At 27.3% G+C, this 21437-nt stretch overlaps 1 protein-coding gene across 1 annotated transcript; it reads left to right on the top strand.

Moving 5' to 3' along the window:
* Positions 1 to 255: 255 nt before the first annotated feature.
* On the top strand, positions 256 to 20683 carry kl-3 (dynein heavy chain 8, axonemal kl-3). Its single transcript, XM_015335142.2, has 64 exons — positions 256 to 712; positions 805 to 1027; positions 1111 to 1262; positions 1397 to 1595; positions 1709 to 1872; positions 1954 to 2130; positions 2255 to 2476; positions 2575 to 2676; positions 2762 to 2908; positions 2987 to 3261; positions 3360 to 3699; positions 3770 to 3996; positions 4062 to 4549; positions 4678 to 4831; positions 4908 to 5110; positions 5319 to 5446; positions 5532 to 5712; positions 5792 to 6129; positions 6314 to 6477; positions 6578 to 6832; positions 6928 to 7168; positions 7282 to 7481; positions 7567 to 7738; positions 7896 to 8041; positions 8118 to 8256; positions 8329 to 8559; positions 8624 to 8829; positions 8963 to 9183; positions 9264 to 9549; positions 9612 to 9750; positions 9851 to 10071; positions 10159 to 10342; positions 10426 to 10566; positions 10651 to 10998; positions 11063 to 11249; positions 11326 to 11471; positions 11533 to 11731; positions 11821 to 11939; positions 12015 to 12351; positions 12447 to 12918; positions 13007 to 13252; positions 13333 to 13651; positions 13740 to 13966; positions 14053 to 14275; positions 14356 to 14532; positions 14619 to 14786; positions 14902 to 15255; positions 15323 to 15619; positions 15705 to 15860; positions 15960 to 16115; positions 16225 to 16360; positions 16443 to 16594; positions 16675 to 16928; positions 16995 to 17423; positions 17534 to 17810; positions 17890 to 18076; positions 18148 to 18409; positions 18486 to 18725; positions 19181 to 19348; positions 19431 to 19572; positions 19659 to 19848; positions 19928 to 20049; positions 20115 to 20276; positions 20419 to 20683. The coding sequence occupies exons 1-64, from the start codon at positions 578 to 580 to the stop codon at positions 20542 to 20544; spliced, it is 13779 nt and encodes a 4592-aa protein (XP_015190628.1). The 5' UTR covers positions 256 to 577; the 3' UTR covers positions 20545 to 20683.
* Positions 20684 to 21437: the final 754 nt, after the last annotated feature.

The raw sequence follows: 21437 nt of genomic DNA, 5'->3' as shown, positions 1-21437 counted from the left end.
CATTAGTTATGATTTCATTCTTTTCTTTATTTTTATGTAAATTAAATCTATACGATAGATAGATATTTTTATATAAATTATTTATAAATTATTTATAAAATAATAAATAAATTATAATTAATAAAATAATTATAATAATTTATAAATATTATTTATAATTTTGTATAAAAAACTATGTCAATTAATATATCATTATATATAATTGATTCGTTATTTTTTATTTTACTTTTATTTTGTTAGATTTATTAAAAATTAAAAACCGCGTTTTATCGTCATCCGCGCTGTTTAAAATAATATTATGCAATGTATTGCTACACATGCATAAAAAGAATTTTTCAATAAATACGTATATTTAGATATTTACTTTTCTGGAATGATATATGTTAGTAAAACAATTGTACTCTTGCTCTACTTTATTTTAAGTAAATATCGATTTACTTACTTTGAAATGAAATTATCTTTTTTAAAACGATACAATGATGCCAAATGGTACTTCATTTGTTATACACATACTAATCGTATAATTGAAAAGTGCATTTTGATTAATTCTTAAGATTATTAAATCTTATTATTTAAAATGATGCATTCTATAGATACACAAAATGTTTCGCGAGATTATACAATGCCGGCGATACAGCAACGTATCGCTGAATTATTAAAAAGAAGAGTTTCTTTAGAAAGAATTGCTGGAGAAAGTATAGAGGAACGTCTTGTATGTAGTTTAAATTATTATATATGAATAATTTTAGTTCATTTAGTCGTTAATATTTTACTAAAGAACTCGAGTTTTTAATGGATTTATAGGAAAAATACAAAGAACAAAGAAATTTTAGATATGGTCTTTTAAGAAGTACACATCAGATGGTATTGGAAGTAGCAGCATTTATTTTAAATTTACCATCAGCAACTTTAGCAGAAGGAATTATTGACAAAGATGAATATGTAAATACATTTAGTAATTTCTTTAAGGAAGGTGGAAAACGAGCTATTATTATACATTATCAACATATGACACCACCATCAATGGGTACTATGTTTTCTTGAATTACTTGATAATAACGTAAGAATTAAATTACCTGTGTACATTATATTTTGTACAAAATTTTTTAGAATCTGGTAGGTGGACACCACAATATGAACATGAAAAACAAGTCCTGCGTTGTTGTGTAACCGATGGTACTACTGAACCATTCTATGGCAAATCAATAATAGTTTATCGCCTAAGATCAGATATTGAATTTGAAACAAAGCATTTGTTAGATGTTAGTAATTTTATTTATTAGTACTTGACCAATTATTTGAGAAAGTAATCTATCATAAATGTTTTCAATTATTATGTGAAGTGAAATATATCTAATGTTTTTATATTCTTATATTTATTTATTAATCTATATAGGAAACATATTATGCTTATGCAGAAGTTGATTTTACTTCACAAAGTCCTATTGCTGCAATATCAGATTTAATGTCACGATTAAATGAACCAGCAATAAAAGCTAACATACAATGGGGTGAATTGTCAAAGACAGAAAGAGATTTTAAAATAGCAAAGAATTTTATACATGATTTTAGTAATTTCTGCGAATTCCTTAAAAGTATGTTATACTTATGTTATTTAAGTTATTCAATCGAATATTTAATATCGGGAATTTATAAATTTTATTGTCTTATAATATCATACTTAATTTTATATTTAAATTGTTTACAGTAATAAACATTGATCTTCAAGGTATTGTAAGATTTGAAATTAATTTGGATCTTTATAATAAGTATCTGACGAAATTAGAAGATATAAAACTAAATGCAAAAAATCGTGACGTTGTTGAAATAGGAGAGAACAATGTTCGAATTTGGATGAAAATAATGGAACGAGTTAGAATATTTTTATCATATCATAATTTATATTTAATAAGATTATGAATATTATATGTGTTTATACGTTCTTTGTATTAGGCAATTGTTGAAAGTCAGCAATTGCGAAGAGAAACTGAAGTAATTGGACCTACAGGTGAACTTGCTTATTGGAGACGATTACTTGTCCGATTTTCATCAATTATAGAATGTATTAAATCACCACAAACTCAAGCATTTATTGATTTATTAATTCATTCAAACTCTAAATTGATGAAAGTATGTATATTTACTACTATAAAGATTGTAAACAAATACTTTTACTTTTATTATCATGATTCTATATGTATTTCTTTTGTGTGTTCATTTTTTATATAAATAATCATGTGATTTAATTATATAGAAATGGAAAAGATTGATCAACCATGTTATAACAGTGCAGATATTAGCTCAGGACAATGTGAATTACTTATATGCCTTAGAAAAATTTACAAAACCATTATATAGATTAGATCCAACAAAAATAGGAAAATATTTACCTACACTTATGTATGTTATACGTATGATTTATGCTACATCAAGATTTTTTAATACAAGAAGAATGGTAACAGCTGTATTCGTAAAGGTATTAAATTATTTTACTTGTTCATTGAATAATTTACTTCTTTATATATTTATATATTTAATATATTCATTGTAGAAATTTTATATTACATTTTGTAGATGACAAACCAAATGATTTTAGCTTGCAAAAAATATTTAACACAAGATGGTACATTAAATATTTGGCATGATTCTAAATCTAGCATGATATCTAGAATAAAAGTACTTTCTCAAACCTTCATGATATAGATATTTTTTTATAGATTTATAATTCAAGAATTAGTTTTTAATATTTATCTAATCTTAGGATTGTATTGCACTTTACACACAATATCATGAATATTATGATCAAATGTGTAAAAAGGTAAAGGAAAGTGCCGATGAAAAACCATTTGAAGTATCAGAAATGTATGTTTTTGGAAAATTTAAGACTTTCACGAAAAGATTAATAAAAGTTAGTATTCATGCAATTGTAATTGATATGTAATACATAATCTATATATTTATATATAATTATATTTTTATTATATAGATCATGGATGTACTTGAAATTACTTTAACATACTCTATTCTTCAAAGTTCCACTCTAGAGGGAATAGATAAATTCAATGCTAAATTTCTAAGCTTTTTTCATAAAATTTCCTCCAAAAATTATGATCCTTTAGATCATAGAAAACCATATTTTAATTCAGATTATGATGAGTTTAAGCGTAATGTAGAAGAAACTGAAATTGAACTTAGAACATTTTTTTATGATACTGTATCTGTAACACCAAATATTACAGTAGCTTTGATTATGGTAGCGAGGTAATATTTAATTTTAATTTTAATATTTAATATATTATTTCTTCACAAAATTATTTTGCTCATTGTTCAATTTGTGTTTAATCTCATAATTTACATAGATTTCAGAAATTAAATTTAAAATGTTTAAGAATTGATAGAAAATATTTAGAACTTACGAAGATATATCAAGAAGAAATAGAGGAAGTAAGAGATAAATATAATGAAGATAGATCTTCTCCACCAATACCCCGTAATATATCACCTATTGCTGGTAGAATATTTTGGATACGACAATTATATAGACGCATTGAAGCATCGATGGATATGTTTAAGACACGTAAACGCGTTATAACTCACGAATATATGCAAAATTGCATCAAAATCTACAATGCTATAATCAGCGTTTTTATACATTATGAAATAATATATCATAAAGCATGGTACGACTCTTGTGAAATTGTAAGTATAAAATAATATGCATTTAATTCCATACTATTGTACGTCATTTACTAATTAATTCTTTATTTAGGTTCGATTAGCTCTATCAGCTCCATTGCTCGTACGTCATCCAAGAACAAATAAATACTGTTTAAATTTTGATCTTTTTATTTTGGAAGTAATACAAGAATCTGAACATATGTCTAGATTTGGATTGGAAGTACCTGATTTTATACAAATTATAACATTTTGTAAAGAAAAGATTTTTTCTTCATATGATGCCATTAAAAATTTAATTGAAGAAAATGATAAATTAAGGTATATAATTTTATATACATATTTTAATATTATGTATATAAATTTATTTTTTATATGATTTTTAGACGATCTATACCAATTGTATTCTTAAATTTGATAAAAATTCTATTGGTTGATCTTGAGATTGCTTTTCAACCATGTTTATCAGTTATTTCTTGGGCATCTTTAAAAATATCAGATGTTTGTGCAAATGTTAAAGTAAAGCTTGTAGAAGTACAAAATTTTATTAAGGAAATAAAGGATATGAAAGAAGCAAGAATAGATGAAGTGCTTGAATTCATAAGTAACACAATATTATTAAAAATTGATAATTATCCAAAATCTCCAGCTGATTTTTTAAAAGATAATAAGGCTTTTCTTAATATTGTTGCTATTGAGTTAGAAGTTAAGTCATCAATGGCTGAACAAGTTGTTATAGCGATTATTAATAAATTTATGAATCTTATTACTGATACTAATTTTCAAGATGTTAAATATAGTTGGATGGATACAGAACAATTAACTAAACAAGTTGGATCCCTTACAAAGTTAACTAGTGGGCCGTATGAACTAGGTACATATATTTATCTCATCTAATAAACGATAAAAAATGTTCTGCTTTAGTAATATTTTCTGCATACCTGAAATAAAAAGTTGTTGATGTTTTATAGTAATATATTATTATAGTAAACTAATATTTAGGTTTTGCTCCTGTTTCTAAAAAAATTAAAATAACTCAAATACATCATGATTGCCTGGAGTTTTTTGCATATTTTAATAATAAAATGATGGAAGCTTTAATAAAATGTACTAAAAGCGCACTTGAATTATTGAGAAGAAAAGTAGAAACAACAAGGTATTACTACAAATTTTTCATACATTAACTGTTAAATATTATATCCTTACAAGGTTCCAATTTCTTTCTTCTACAGTTCTTTACTTTCTAATCAAAATGATGCTGCACTTATGTTAACACAATTTGTCTTACAAATTCCAAATATTGTAACAGTTCCATCTATAGAAGAATTGCAAAATAATTTCGAACAAGTTATAATAAGTGTAATGGATATGCACAAAAGCATCACTCAATGGGGTCAGCGATATCATTTGCCTCATAAGAATATTAATTTTAAGGGTAAAATATTTTAACAAAAATAAAAATTTATTGATTAATTTTTAATAGTTCACTTTTTTTAAAATGTCATATGAACAAATTTTATTCTACGTTTTCGATTTAATTTTTCAATCACCCCTTGTCCTCTTGTTACAGAACCACTATCAGTTACATGACATCCTGTATAATACTAATTGTAAGTTAAGTTTGATTTTTATTTCATTTATAGGAGATACTAAAAGAGATTTAAAAAATTATTATCAAATTATTTCTGATCACAAGGAAATTATTCGAATTACTATGGGTTTACAAGGAATCATTTTAATGTTGAAGGATGACATTACAGCTCTTGGCAATGTAATTTTCTTAAATAATATATATTTAAAATAATATTACCCTTATAACATAGAATAAGTTGCTTTAATGGATATATAAATGACAGTCATACCTAAAATACTCATACGTATGGGACGAGAATAAAGAAAAAATAATACAAAAATTTGTTGATTCTGAACCAATAATTCAGGAAATAAAGGAAAAATTTGTAAAATACGAGAATTTGTTTACAGAGATTCAAAATCTCCCAGATTTGCATATTGTTGGTCCTATAGAAATTAGAATGGGTATAGTGATTTTACAAATTATTTATTTACATTTTATTTTAATTTATAATCGAAATTATAATTTTAATTTAAATTATAGAAAAGTTGAAGCTTGCCCTTTTGGTAGAAGCAAGTGCATGGAAAAAATTATTAGGATCTACATTGTCTATTAATTATAAAAATAAATTAATGAAAATTACCGAGTATATTAATGAAAAAAATAAAGTTCTTATTAGACCAATTAGAGATTTAGAGGATGTACGTATTGCTATGAGATGTTTGGGTACAATACGAGATGATTTTATAACTTTTGATATGGAATTGATTTTAATTGAAGAAACTTATACTTTGATGGGAGTGTTTAACGTAGATGTATCAAAAGAAGAACAAGATATAGTAGACGGTTTGCGTTACAATTTTAACAATATGTTGGATATGGTACATAATGCTATTGTTTTTTTATAATATATATATATAACGATATCTAATAAGAGTATAAAAAAATAAGTATTTTTACATAATTTTGATGATAACTCGAGAAAGATGTATTTTTATGTAACTAGCCTAAAATTATAATTTATTATCGAATATAATATTAATAAAACATGAAATATCTATTTAGGCAAAGCAAGTTCAAGAAACTATATGCGAGATGCAAGAGCCATTGAAAACAGAATTAATAGAAGGTGTTGCTATTCTTATAGATGATGTTGAACAATTTGATATGGACTTTGAGTTAGAAGGTCCAATGGTTGAAGGATTACCAGCAGCAGAAGCTAGTGAAAGGTTTGTTACTTAATATTTTGAAGTTATCATACATTTTAACTTATTTATTGCATTTATATACTATTTTCATAATAATTTAACCCATATTATTGGATAATAGAGTTATAGCATTTCAAGCACGTTTTGATGAGTTATGGAATAGGTATGAAACTTATAGTAGTGGTGAAACTTTATTTGGAATACCTATCAGAGAATATCCTAAATTACAACAAAGGAAAAAAGAACTTAATTTGTTACAAAAATTATATTCATTATATTTACAAGTTATGAAAACGATAGATAGTTACTACAATATATCTTGGTCTGATATTGATATTGAATCGATTGTAGCTGAATTAGCAGAATTTCAAAATAAGTAAGAAAAGATAATAAAAGAAATATTTTAAAGTATTAGTTTTTAATAAATATTTAATAAACATAATTAATGTTTTTATTATTATTTAAATTTAGATGTCGAAGATTACCTAAAGGTATGAGAGATTGGCCTGCTTATATTGATTTAAAGAAAAAAATTGATGATTTTAATGAGACATGCCCATTACTCGAAATGATGGCAAATAAGGCTATGAAAGATCGACATTGGGAACGGATGTCTAAGTTATGTAATTTTTTTTTTGACGTAGAATCTGAGACATTTACATTAGCGAATGTCTTAGAGGCACCTTTATTAAAGTATAAGGATGACGTTGAGGTATATTTTATTAGATTTAAATTAATTCTTTATTTTATTCATTATTTATGATTAATATTATTATCGTTTCATTATATTTTATGTTTTTATTTAGCACATGGTTTATGTTTTAGGATATATGCATTAGTGCAGTGAAAGAAACAGAAATAGAGAGTAAACTAAAACAAGTGATTGCGGATTGGGCTACTGTAAATTTACAGTTTTCTCATTTTAAACAAAGAGGAGAGTTATTACTTAAAGGAATTGAAACAGCTGAAATAATATCTCAACTTGAAGATAGTTTAATGGTGATCAGTTCTTTAATGGCAAACCGGTATAAATTGCATGAAATTTTACTTGAACAGAAGATATTTAATTATATATATATATAAAAACAAATAATGTAATTCATAATATAGATATAACGCACATTTTAAGAAAGATATACAATTATGGCAAAGGAAATTGAGTAATACGTCAGAAATATTGTCCACTTGGTTAACTGTTCAGAATCTATGGGCATATTTAGAGGCTGTATTCATTGGTGGTGATATATCAAAACAACTTCCAGCTGAAGCAAAACGCTTTAATGTAAGAAAAATAAAATAAGTATAGTTGCCAACAAATATACCAAAAAATAAATAGCTTATAAAAATAATTTGAAATACCATAATAGTTATTTATAATTTTATCTATTAATAGATGTGATAATATAGTAGTAATAAATTATTTAAATATATTTAAATAGTCAATTGATAAGTCATGGGTCAAACTTATGAATCGTGCACGTGATAAGTTAAATGCAGTGGAAACATGTACAGAAGATGAAACTATGGGTCAACTCCTACCTTATTTATTAGAGCAGTTAGAATCTTGTCAAAAATCTCTTAGTGGGTGTGTAAATAGAATTTAAAAATATGATATAAGCACTTTAATTATTTGGTTTAATATTATAATATTATTTAAACAGATATTTGGAAACAAAACGCGTTATATTTCCAAGATTTTGTTTCATATCTGATCCAACATTATTGGAAATTCTTGGACAAGCTGCCGATTGTCACACTATACAAAATTATTTAGATGGTTTTTTTGATAACATTGCAAAGGTGATTATCGTATAATCTATCATAAATTTTATAATAAATTTTATTTATTAAATATATCTTTTTTTCTAATAGTTGGAATTTTCTACAAAAGATTATGAGAATATTATAGCAATATATTCTCGTGAAAAAGAAAAAATCGTACTTGAAAAAGTAGTTATATGTTTAGGTGGTGTAGAAAATTGGTTAAACACATTTCTATCTGTACATCAGATATCTGTTGCTGCTGCAATTTCATATGGAATGACCTTATTGAATACTCCTGATTTTGATATTTTAGCATTGATAGATAATTCCGTATTACAGGTAATGAAGCTTTATAAAATATTATTTAACATATATATTTTATTAATAGATAACATTTTATTAGGTTGCATTACTTGCCCTTCAAGTTTTGTGGACTCGTGATTCTGAAGCAGCAATGAATGCATCAAAACGAGATAAAACGATCATGCGTAAAACTAACGAGTGGTTTTTAGATTTATTAAATATTCTAATAGAAGTAACTGTGAAAGATCTTACACCATATTCTAGACAAAAATATGAAGTTTTGATTACAATTCATGTACATCAAAGGTAAAACAAATAGTTTTATAGGAAAGTATAAAAAATATCTTATTGTTAAATGTAGAATCAATACTATATTTTTAAAACGTTATAATTATGTGTCATTATACCCTTTTCAAATTGAAATTTCAAAATATTTCAGAGATATATTTGATGAATTATATCGTTCCAAAGTTCGAAATATACAAGATTTTGAATGGCTGAAACAATCTAGATTCTATTATGATGATGATAAGGAAGAAATTTTGATAAAAATTACAGATGTAGAATTCATTTACCAAAATGAATTTCTGGGCTGTACTGATAGACTCGTTATTACACCTCTTACAGATAGATGTTATATAACACTTGCACAAGCTGTTGGTAAGAACTGTTAAAGCATAAGTTTATATTGATGATATTATATTGCATACTATTATTATGTTTATTTTTTATTTATATAGGAATGAATTTTGGTGGTGCACCAGCAGGTCCTGCTGGCACCGGGAAAACGGAAACTACTAAAGATATGGGTAAAGCATTAGGAAAATATGTTGTTGTGTTTAATTGTTCTGATCAAATGGATTTCCGTGGTTTGGGTAGAATATTTAAGGGACTGGCACAAGCAGGTATTTGGGGTTGTTTTGATGAATTCAATAGGATAGAATTACCTGTACTTTCTGTTGCCGCTCAACAAATAGCAATTGTGCTTAATGCAAGAAAAGAAAGAAAAACATATTTTCTCTTTAGGTAACACTAAAATAAAATTAAATCATATTTAAATCAAATTTTGATTTTAATGTTATTTACAGTGATGGTGAAACATATAAACTTAATTACGAAGTTGGAATATTTATTACAATGAATCCAGGCTATGCTGGACGACAAGAATTACCAGAAAATTTGAAAATACAATTTAGAACTGTGGCTATGATGGTTCCAGATAGACAGGTAAAATTTTAATTATTAAATTAAATTAAATATTATTTACATTTTTATTAGAGTTTATGCAGAAAACTTATTAATCTTGATTTGATTTTATTCTGTTTAGATAATCATGCGCGTGAAATTGGCAGCTTGTGGTTTTTTACAAAATACCATGTTAGCACGGAAATTTTTTACATTATATTCATTATGTGAAGAGCAACTTAGTAAACAAGTGCATTATGATTTTGGTTTACGTAACATTTTATCGTGTTTGCGAACACTTGGAGCACAAAAACGTGCACGTCCTGATGAATCAGAAGAAACAACTTTGATGAGAGTACTTCGGTATAATGAATTTATTATGGATGTGATATAAATGATATAAAATATAATAAATATATAGTTACATTAATGATACTTTATTTTTTTTAGGGACATGAACTTATCGAAATTAGTAGATGAAGATGAACCTTTGTTTATGTCACTTATTGAAGACATGTTTCCAGGAATCAAATTAACGGTACAAACGTATAAAGAGTTACAAAAAGAAATACAAAATGCTACGATTGATTTAGGAATAATGAATCATCCTGAATGGAATTTAAAAACTATTCAAGTAAAAAAGCAGTTATTGTAGACAACATATTAATAATTAACACTTTTATAAGTAAATATTTATTAACTATATTAAATATTCAGCTATATGAAACATCTTTAGTTCGTCATGGTCTTATGGTACTTGGTCCTACAGGATCTGGAAAAACTCGATGTATGTGGGCGTTAATGAAAGCTCTAACAAAAATGGGTACACCTCATAAAGAAATTAGGATGAATCCAAAAGTATGCATAATACATGTTATTATAATATTATTTTTTATACATTTTAAAAGATATTATATATATGATCTATACTATTTACTTTAGGCTATTACGGCATCACAAATGTTTGGTAAATTGGATGTTGCTACAAATGATTGGACAGATGGTATATTTTCAACAATATGGAGAAGATCTGTTCAAATGAAAAAAGCAGACCATTTATGGATTGTGTTAGATGGACCAGTTGATGCAGTATGGATCGAAAATTTAAATTCAGTACTAGATGACAATAAAACATTAACTTTAGCTAATGGAGATCGTATAATTATGTCTGTAACTAGTAAATTAGTGTTTGAACCAGATAATGTTGATAATGCATCGCCAGCAACGATATCACGCATGGGAATGGTCTTCATTAGTTCATCTGTATTAAAATGGCATAACATATTAGATGTGAGTTTTAATATTTATTTTGGAACTAAAGATCTCACAAATTATTAATTATTACTATATTTAGGCCTGGCTAAAGACACGTCCAAATCAAGAAGCGGATACATTACGTATACTATTCCACATAATATATGATGATGCTCTTAAATTTGTCTTAACAAAACTTGAAGTAAAGATGACACTTTTGGAAGCTCTTTACATACGTCAATCTATTGATCTATTAAATGGTTTACTAACAAACAATGATACTGCTAGTAAGTACACACAAGAATTATCTACATATGTAATGTAGTATTCGACATTGATTTTGTTATGCTTTATAATTTTCAGAAGTATTAACTAATACCTATATAGAAAAAATATTCTTATTTTCTATTATGTGGAGTCTTGGAGCAGTATTAGAAATTGATTCACGTTATGCCTTACAAGAATTTCTTCTAGCCCATAAATCGCGTTTAAATTGGCCAATTATAGAAGTTAATAAAAATATTTTTAATTTTACTTATTATATAATATATGTATGCTAATATATTTTAGGAGGATGAAACGATTTTCGAATATGTAGTATCCGATTACGGACGTTGGATACATTGGAACGAAAGAGTTCCAGAATTTGAATATCCATCAGATCATGTCCTAGAATATTATAAAATATTAGTTCCTAATGTAGATAATACAAGAACATTATTTTTAATCGATATAATAGCGAAACAAGAGAAAGCGGTTCTTCTTATTGGTAAAATAATATATTTTTACTAATAAATGTTTTTATATTTTTTCGTTTATATATCATTTATGAATTATCAAGTATCATATTATACATAGGAGAGCAAGGTACTGCAAAAACAGTTATGGTTAAAAGTTATATGTCTAATTTTGATCCGGAATATCATCTCCAAAAATCCTTTAATTTTTCATCGGCTTCTACACCTAATATGGTTCAAGTAATTGCAGTAAAAACATTAAATACAAATAATATTTACCTGCAAATTTAAGTATAAATAAATATCTATCTCTAGAGAATTTTTGAAAGTTATGTTGAAAAGCGAGTTGGAAATACTTATGGACCTCCTAGTGGACGGAAACTTACTATTTTCATAGATGATATAAATATGCCTTTAATAAATGAATGGGGTGATCAAATAACAAATGAGATTGTTCGTCAATTAATGGAATATAATGGATTTTATTCATTAGACAAACCTGGTGATTTTTGTACGTTAGAAGATATTATGATACTTGCTGCCATGATTCATCCAGGAGGTGGTAGAAATGATATACCAGCAAGATTAAAACGTCAATTTAATATTTTTAATTGCACCTTACCATCCAATAAATCGATGGATGCTATTTTTGGTAATTTTTGTATTTATTTAAAATATAATATACAATTACGTGTAATATAAATTTATTATCTCTTTTTCTTACATATATTTATTATTTTTATTTAGGTAAGATTGGCCAAGGATACTTTAGTTTGACCAGATTTTCTGAAGAAATTGTGAATTTTCTGCCAAAATTAGTACCTTTAACACGAATTTTATGGCAAAAAACCAAAGTAAAAATGTTACCTACACCAGCAAAATTTCATTATGTTTTTAATTTAAGAGATTTATCACGTATTTGGGAAGGTATTCTTAGAATTGAAAGAGCCGAATGTAAAACTATTACAATTTTATTAAAACTTTGGGATCATGAGTGTACTCGCGTAATATCTGATAAACTTATAACTACTGAAGATAATGAATGGTTTCGTAATGCATTAAAGCAAACTGCAGAAGAAATTTTGGGTTCAGATTTTCAATATTATGAAGATGTAGAAACATATTTTGTTAATTTTTTGCGTGATCCTCCAGACCCAACAGGAGATGAACCTGAGGATTTTGTCTTTGAAGCACCAAAAATTTATGAAGAGATACCAAGGTGTGTAGGTATATTCATTTATATCGAGTAAAAATTGTGTTCTATATATAAGCCGTGTTTTAATTTAAATATATTAATTTTATTATAGCTATGAGGTAGTTATAACAAGAGTTAAGCAAAATATGGAACAGTTTAATGAGTACATACGTGGAATACACCTTGATTTAGTTTTATTCCATGATGCTCTTATACATTTAATACGAATATCAAGAATATTTGGAGTACCAAGAGGTCATGCAATGTTGGTAGGTGTTGGAGGATCTGGTAAACAAAGTTTAACAAGATTAGCTTCCTTCATTGCAGGTTTTACATTTTTCCAAATAACTTTATCTAGGTTAGTATTTTTTAATTTATAATCATTTGATGTGTTAATTATATAATAAAGAAATAAAAACAAAAACACAATATTTTCAGAATTTATAACGTGGCAAGTTTAATGGATGACTTAAAAAAATTGTATCGTGAAGCTGGTACCGTTAGCAAGGGATTGACATTTATATTTACTGATAATGAGATTAAAGATGAGGCTTTTCTTGAGTATATAAATAATATTTTAAGTGTAGGCGAAATTGCTGGTTTATTTCCTAAGGATGAATTAGAAGATATTTATTCAGCAGTCACACCACTCATGAAAAAAGATGACCCTAAAAGACCTCCAACACAGGATAATCTGTATGATTATTTTATAACTCGTGCACGAAATCATTTGCACATAGCTTTATGTTTTTCACCAGTAAGATTTCTACTTTGTGCTAACTTTTTAAAATTTAATTTGGGAATTTATGTTCAATAAAATATTATATTATTTTTTTAAATCGTAGGTTGGAGAAAGATTCAGATTACGATCATTGAAATTTCCTGCACTTATATCTGGCTGTACAATGAATTGGTTTGCTAAATGGCCTAAAGATGCGTTGTATCAAGTAGGTCAACATATTTTAAGAACGTTCGATATTGAGTGCACTTTGGAAGTAAAACAAAATTTAATTCAAGTGATGGGTGATGTTCAAGACGACGTTAATGACATTTGCATAGAATATTTCAATAGGTATTTACAAATTTATGATTTATCATTGATCTATAATTCAGTTGAAATGTATTTAATAATTATTGGAATTATAACATTCAAAAAAGATTCCGTCGACAAACATACGTTACACCAAAGTCATTTCTAACATTTCTTACTGGATATAAAGAGATTTACAAACAAAATTTGGATAATATTAATATGCTTGCTAGTCGTATGAGTAATGGTTTAAGTAAGTTAGTTGATGCTACTGTACAAGTTAATGAATTACGTAAAATATTAGAAAAAAATCTGCAAGAAATCGCTGAAAAGAACATACAAGTGGAATCTGTATGTATATCTATCACCAAAAATATTATATATACATTTTTATTTTTTATAATCATTAAAAATTATATATTATTTTGCAGATTTTAGTTGTTGTTGATGAAAAGAAAAGAGAAGCAGAAACAGTAAAGGCAACAGTACAGGTAACAAAAAATCAAGCTGAAGCATTATTGAAGGTAATTGCTGCAGATAAAATAGTAGCAGAAAAAAAATTGAAAGCTGCAGAACCGGCATTATTAGAAGCAGAGGCTGCATTGCAGGTATTCAAAATATTAAGTTACTCTAGTTACAGTTATTATTTTAATTCTAAAATTTATACGTATAAAGATATTAAATATTTTATTAGACTATAAAAGCATCCGATATTGCAACAGTACGCAAATTAGCAAAACCACCCTATTTAATTACTTTAATTATGGATTGTGTGTTGATATTATTTGGAAAAAAGTTAGAACGTATTAAGCCAGATCCAGAACGCCAATTCTTAACAGCCTCCTGGACTGAAGCATTTAAAGTACATAACTGATAATTATAATACAAATTTTAATAATAAATAATATTAATTATATTATATATTATATAATATTCATATGTAATATTGAATAAATTTTAAAATTTATTTATTACAGGTTATGACTGATACTAGATTTTTATACAACTTGCAACAATTTCCTAAAGATAATATTAACGGAGAAATTGTAGATTTAATGTATCCATATTTAAATTATCCTTTATATACATATGAAGCTGCAAAGCAGGCCTGTGGTAATGTAGCTGGCTTAATACAATGGACCATTGCAATGGTAGCTTTCTATGGAATAAATAAAGACGTGCTTCCATTAAAGGCAAATTTAGCCATACAGCAAGGAAAGTATGAAAGAGCTAATCGAAGTTTACGTCAAGCAGAAGCTTTATTAAAAGAAAAGGATGAAGATTTAAAACATGTCCAGCAAGAGTATGATGCTGTAATGCAAGAAAGACAGGTAAAACATGATGCTAACACATTTGGTTCGTAGCGTTAAATTTATAATTGCATATGTTTACTTTTAGGTGATAGTTGATCAAGCTGAAGCATGCCAAGCTAAAACTAATACAGCAACTGCTATGATTGAAGGATTGTCTGGTGAAAGAGTAAGATGGACAGAACAAGTAGCTATGTTTAAATCCGAAATTGAGCGACTTGTTGGAGATGTTGTAATATTAACTGGATTCCTTTCCTATTGTGGCCCGTTTAATCAAGAAATCCGTCTATTGCTACAGCGAAAGTGGTTTGATTTCCTTCGGGATAAAAAAATTCCATGTTCTACGGCGATAAACATTGTTGATGTGTTGACAGATACAGCAACAGTGAGATTCGCTGATTTTTTTCATACTAACAATTGTATTTAATTTGAACGTACATAATGTTTACGTTAAATGATATTTTATGTAGATAGGAGAATGGAATTTACAAGGTTTACCCACTGATGAATTATCTATTCAAAATGGTATAATAGTGACAAAAGCAACTAGATATGCACTTTTAATTGATCCACAGTTACAAGGCAAAGCATGGATTAAAAACAAAGAGAAAAATTTTGATTTACACGTAAGTATTATTGTAATTATTTGAATATGTGCACATATAAGTAAAATAAAAATTCATATAAATGTTTTTTGTTATCAATCCATGCATTTTTCATTATAGGTAACACTCTTATCTCATAAATACTTCAGAAATCACTTAGAAGATTCTGTATCACTTGGCCGCCCATTACTTATTGAAGATGTGGGAGAAGAATTAGATCCTGTTCTTGATAATTTATTGGAAAAAAATTTCATAAAGATAGGAACTACACTTAAAGTAACCATATAATTGTATAGTTTTTAAATATTTTAATATTTATTAAAATATTATTTATTAAAATATATAAAACTAATTTTAGTATCATTTTATTTTTATCTTATTGTAGGTAAAATTAGCCGATAAAGAAGTAGACGTTAGCAAAGATTTTAGACTTTACATTACAACGAAGTTGCCAAATCCTTCGTATAATCCAGAAGTGTTCGCACGTGTTTCAATAATCGATTTTACTGTAACAATGAAAGGTATAATTTTTATTATTCTGTATATTAGCGAATCCTTACAATTGTCATTTATATTTAGAATAATAATTATATAATTTTGTAGGTCTGGAAGATCAATTGTTAGGAAGAGTTATTTTAACGGAAGAAGAAGAATTGGAGACTGAAAGAGTCCAATTAATTGCAGATGTAACTGCTAATAAAAGAAAGATCACAGAATTAGAAACAAACCTTTTACATAAATTAACAACAGTCCAGGTGCATTTATTTATTCTTATTTATTTTTGTACATATGTTATAATAAACAAGTACTAAAATAAATATAAGAATGTTTAAAGGGTCCCTTGATCGAAGATGTAGAATTAATGACTGTATTAAATATAACAAAGCAAACAGCTGCAGAAGTTAATGAGAAATTAAATATTGCAAGGGAAACAGAAATTAAAATTGACGCTGCTCGTGAAGAATATAGGCCAATTGCTACTCGAGGAAGTGTTTTATATTTCTTAATTTGTGATATGGCAAATGTTAATTCGATGTATCAAACATCTCTCGCACAATTTTTGGAACGTTTTGATATTTCAATAGCACGGTTAGTTTAATTTATAAATGATATAATGTATAAAAATAAAAAATAAAAACATGTAATATGTTTCAGATCAGAAAAAAGTCCTGTTATCCACAAAAGAATTAATCATGTTATTGAATATTTAACATATGAAATATTTAAATACAAAGCTCGTGGTTTATATGAAATACACAAATTCATGTTCATTTTATTAATGACATTGAAAATTGATCTTCAACGTGGAAGCATAACTCACGAAGAATTTGAATTCTTTATTAAAGGTGGTGCTGCTTTAGATTTAAAGACTGTACAACCAAAACCTTGCAAATGGATTACAGACGTAACATGGTTACATTTAGTTGCTCTATCAGCTTTGAAACAGTTCCAGTATATATTAATACAAATCCCTGCTTCTGAAAAACTTTGGAAGCTTTGGTTTGATAAAGATGCTCCAGAAGAAGAACTTATACCAGATGGTTATCATAGTTTAGATACTTTTCGTCGCTTACTTATTATAAGGTTTTTATATTTATGAACTTTTATAACTATATATATATATATATATAAATTTAATAATATTAAAAAAACATGTAATCTATTTAATCTTTTCATAATAAAATTTTTTGTAGAGCATGGTGTATGGACCGAACTCTTTCACAATCTCGTAAATATATAGCAAGCTCTTTAGGTCCACGGTATGCAGAAGCAGTTATTACACTTTTGGATGTGATGCATAGTGAATCAAGACCTGATACACCTATGATCTGTTTTCTAAGTATGGGAACAGATCCTAGTCCAAGCATTGAACAATTAGCAAAAAATATGGAAATTTTATGCCAAAGTATATCGATGGGACAAGGTCAAGAAGTGCATGCTCGAAAATTGCTTAATAGCGCTATGACTGATGTTCGTTAAATGTTTTATAAATATACTATGACATAATTATTTCGTGAAATATGAATCTATTTACAATTTAACTTTTCAGGGTTTTTGGGTACTCTGTCAAAATTGTCATTTAGGTTTAGATTATATGAATGAGATGGTTACTTTTCTTTTGGAAATGCAATCTCCTCACCCCGATTTTCGTATATGGATTACAACAGAACCACATAAAGATTTCCCTATTTCTCTTTTACAAATGTCTATTAAGTTTACATATGAGCCACCACAAGGTTATTTTTTTATCTTTTTTATCTAATTAACAATATTTTATTATAATTGTTTAATTAGATTTTTATTATAGGAATAAAAGCTGGCTTAACAGCTACATACAGTGGAATGAATCAAATAATGTTAGATCAATGTGATGCTGCTCAATACATTCCATTAATATATGTAGTGTCATTTTTACATAGTGTAGTACAGGAAAGACGTAAGTTTGGTCCACTTGGTTGGAATATACCTTATGAATTCAATTCTGCTGATTGGTTGGCATCTTGTATGTTTATGAACAATCACTTGAGTGATTTTGATCCTAAACGTGGTATAAGCTGGCAGACTGTTAGGTATCATTAAAAAATCTTAACAAATTAAATTAAGTCTGTTAAATAATGTCTATTAATAATATTTAATTTTTGGCAGGTATATGATAGGTGAAGTACAATACGGAGGTCGAGTTACAGATGATTATGATAAAAGATTATTGAACACATTTTCAAAAGTGTGGTTTTCAGATGCACTTTTTACTGAAGATTTTGAATTTTATAAAGGTTATCCAGTATTAAACTACAGTAATGTTACTGATTACTTAAAGGTAATAGACTCTATGGCTTCAATAGATCCTCCACAAGTTTATGGACTTCATTCAAATGCAGATATTACGTTAGTAATTTATTATTGTTTAAAAATAAGTATATGTAATAGTATATTATGGTATTATCGAGTGGGCAATCGACAACTGCGCACTAGTTGCATATACTATTTTTTATTACGAATGCGGGGACTTATTTGGTACATAATTGGGGTCCAGGGCCGGAGGGTGGGGGGGGCAGCGTCTTTCCGACCCCAATAGCAACCAAAAAGATAGTACTTTCCCCGCATGAGTAATAAAATAGTATATTACATACCTAGGGCGGTAAAGTAAGAAATGTCTCAGAGCACATGTAATTGTTGTCCGAGGCGAAGCTGAGGTCAATAAACATGTGCTCTGAGGCTTTCTTATTTATTGCCCATGGTGTGTATACTTTTTTTCTGCTCGACGTAGGCGGAAAGTTGACACTTTCCGCACGGAGTGGTGAAAAGGCTACTTTTTAATAAATACATTTTTATTAAAATAGATATCAAAGTAATACAACACAATCTGTGTTAGATATTATAATATCTATTCAACCAAAGGAAGCAGGGGTGGGTGGTGGAGAATCGCGAGAAACGGTTGTAACTAGACTAGCAAAAGATATGTTAGACAAATTACCATCATCATATGATTCATTCGTAGTTAAAGAAAGGTTTGAAAAGTCATATTTTTGTAATAGTTTTGTGAATTCATATCTTCTCCATGCATATTAAATTGTTTTATAATTTTTATAGAATGAATATCATGGGTGTAACTCAATCTATGAATATTTTTTTGAAACAAGAGATAGATAGAATAAATGTTGTTATTTTATTGTTAAACACAATGTTAAATGATCTATTGTTAGCTATAGAAGGTGTAATAATTATGAATGAGGTAAATTTTTAGAAATATTATTATTTGTTTTTATATAAAATAATGAAAAGAAAACTTCATATATTTAAATGTATAAATCCATACAGCAATTAAGAGATATTCTCGATAATGTATACGATGCAAGAATACCTCAAATTTGGAAAGTTCGATCGTGGGAGTCTTCGACGCTTGGTTTTTGGTTCACAGAATTATTGGAACGAAATCAACAACTTTCTACTTGGTTATTTATTGGTAGACCTATGAAATTTTGGATGACCGGATTTTTTAATCCTCAAGGCAAAGTGTTTTCTGCAGATTAAATATCTAATGGTAATTTTGAATGATATAATAATATATTTTCTATAAAATTTTATAGGATTTTTAACGGCTATGAGACAAGAAGTAACACGTGCTCACGAGGGTTGGGCATTAGATAACGTAACTCTGCATAATTCTGTTCTGCGTTATTATACCGATGAGATTAAAGCTGCACCAGATGTAAGTTTCACATTTTATATAAATATTTGTAAGAATATATATTTCTTTTCTTATTTCTTTTCTAGGAAGGTGTGTATGTGATTGGATTAATTTTAGAAGGTGCTGGGTGGGATAGAAGAAATAATATGCTTTGTGAATCAACAAATAAAGTTCTCTATGTGAACATGCCAGTCATTCATATTTATGCACTTTATAATAAACCAGATAAAGATCCTAAATTATATCAAGTAAATATATATTTCAGAAACTCTTTATAAATATAATGATGAAAATAATATTTATAATATTAATAATACAATACTACAAAAAATATAAACGTCTAAATATGCTAATACAGTTATTCATACATTTTAAAATAATATTTAACAGTGCCCTGTGTATAAAAAACCACAAAGGACCTATAATCTCTTGGTTACACCACTTTGGTTGCAATCCAACAAATCACCGGATCATTGGATTTTACGTGGAGTAGCGTTACTTTGTGATAATAAGTAATGAATTATATAATAATTAATGGTATTAATAAATTTGCAATAAAGTAAGAAGTTACAAAAATGTTTGTATGAATCCGCTTAATATGTGTTTAATTATATCTTATATAAAAATAATAAAAGAATTTCACACTTTATTATAATTAAGTTTAATACTTCCAAACTTTTTGACACTGATCAAAGGTTCAAAAAAGATGAAAGGATATTTGGGTATATTCTTAAATTTTTCAGTTTATTGTATAATGTATATATATATATGCATGCAAAGTTATTTATCATTATACTAACGCCTAGGAAATGATAACAAAACTTTATTAACCCTTTGCGGACTACCGCCTCATATATGCGTTCTGCGTAAACCATCAATTTGGCCGAGGAATTCATATGTGCATTTGGCGAAAACAATTGATAGGGTCGAAAGGCTCATATATGTGTTCCATGTAAGCACGTCGATATTAACGTGTAGGTAGAAATGTGAGCTAGCAATTTCAAAAGACTTCGAATCGTTCCCTCCGCAAAAGGTTGAAACTAAGAAAAACTATTAATAAATGTATAAAATTCGGTTTCAGAATAATTCGTTCCTTTTGAGAACGATTGTGCGACGTATATTCTCTACTCGATCTCCCGTTTAAGCTAGATGCTTGTCATTATTTTTCAACAAGTCCTATGCGGCCTACTCGTTCTACATATTTTCTAAAACGTCTTTGGGCTTGCTCGTAACAATATACATTTATCTTCACGTGAGAATAACATATGTCATCTCAATTGCTTTTTTCACGTAACAACGACAAAATTATGACACTTTCATCTTATTTAAGGTACTTCTATACTTTTACACGTCAACTGCATCCAAAAAGGTCTGTTCCGAACGATCTTCTCCTTTACCTTTATATATAT

The sequence above is a fragment of the Polistes dominula genome, unplaced genomic scaffold (genome assembly GCF_049000335.1).
Source record: "Polistes dominula isolate Pdom_NZ unplaced genomic scaffold, Pdom_raw_medaka contig_20, whole genome shotgun sequence".
Taxonomy (NCBI): Eukaryota; Metazoa; Arthropoda; class Insecta; order Hymenoptera; family Vespidae; genus Polistes; species Polistes dominula.
This window is presented reverse-complemented; position numbering and strand designations above follow the sequence as displayed.

Bases quoted from the DNA above. Each gene is read 5' to 3' on its own strand.
- kl-3 (XM_015335142.2), top strand. From the start codon at position 578: ATGATGCATTCTATAGATACACAAAATGTTTCGCGAGATTATACAATG. The intron at 15,256-15,322 runs GTAAAACATGAT...GTTTACTTTTAG, and splicing joins CTGTAATGCAAGAAAGACAG to GTGATAGTTGATCAAGCTGA. The intron at 18,726-19,180 runs GTTAGTAATTTA...TTATTAAAATAG, and splicing joins CATTCAAATGCAGATATTAC to ATATCAAAGTAATACAACAC.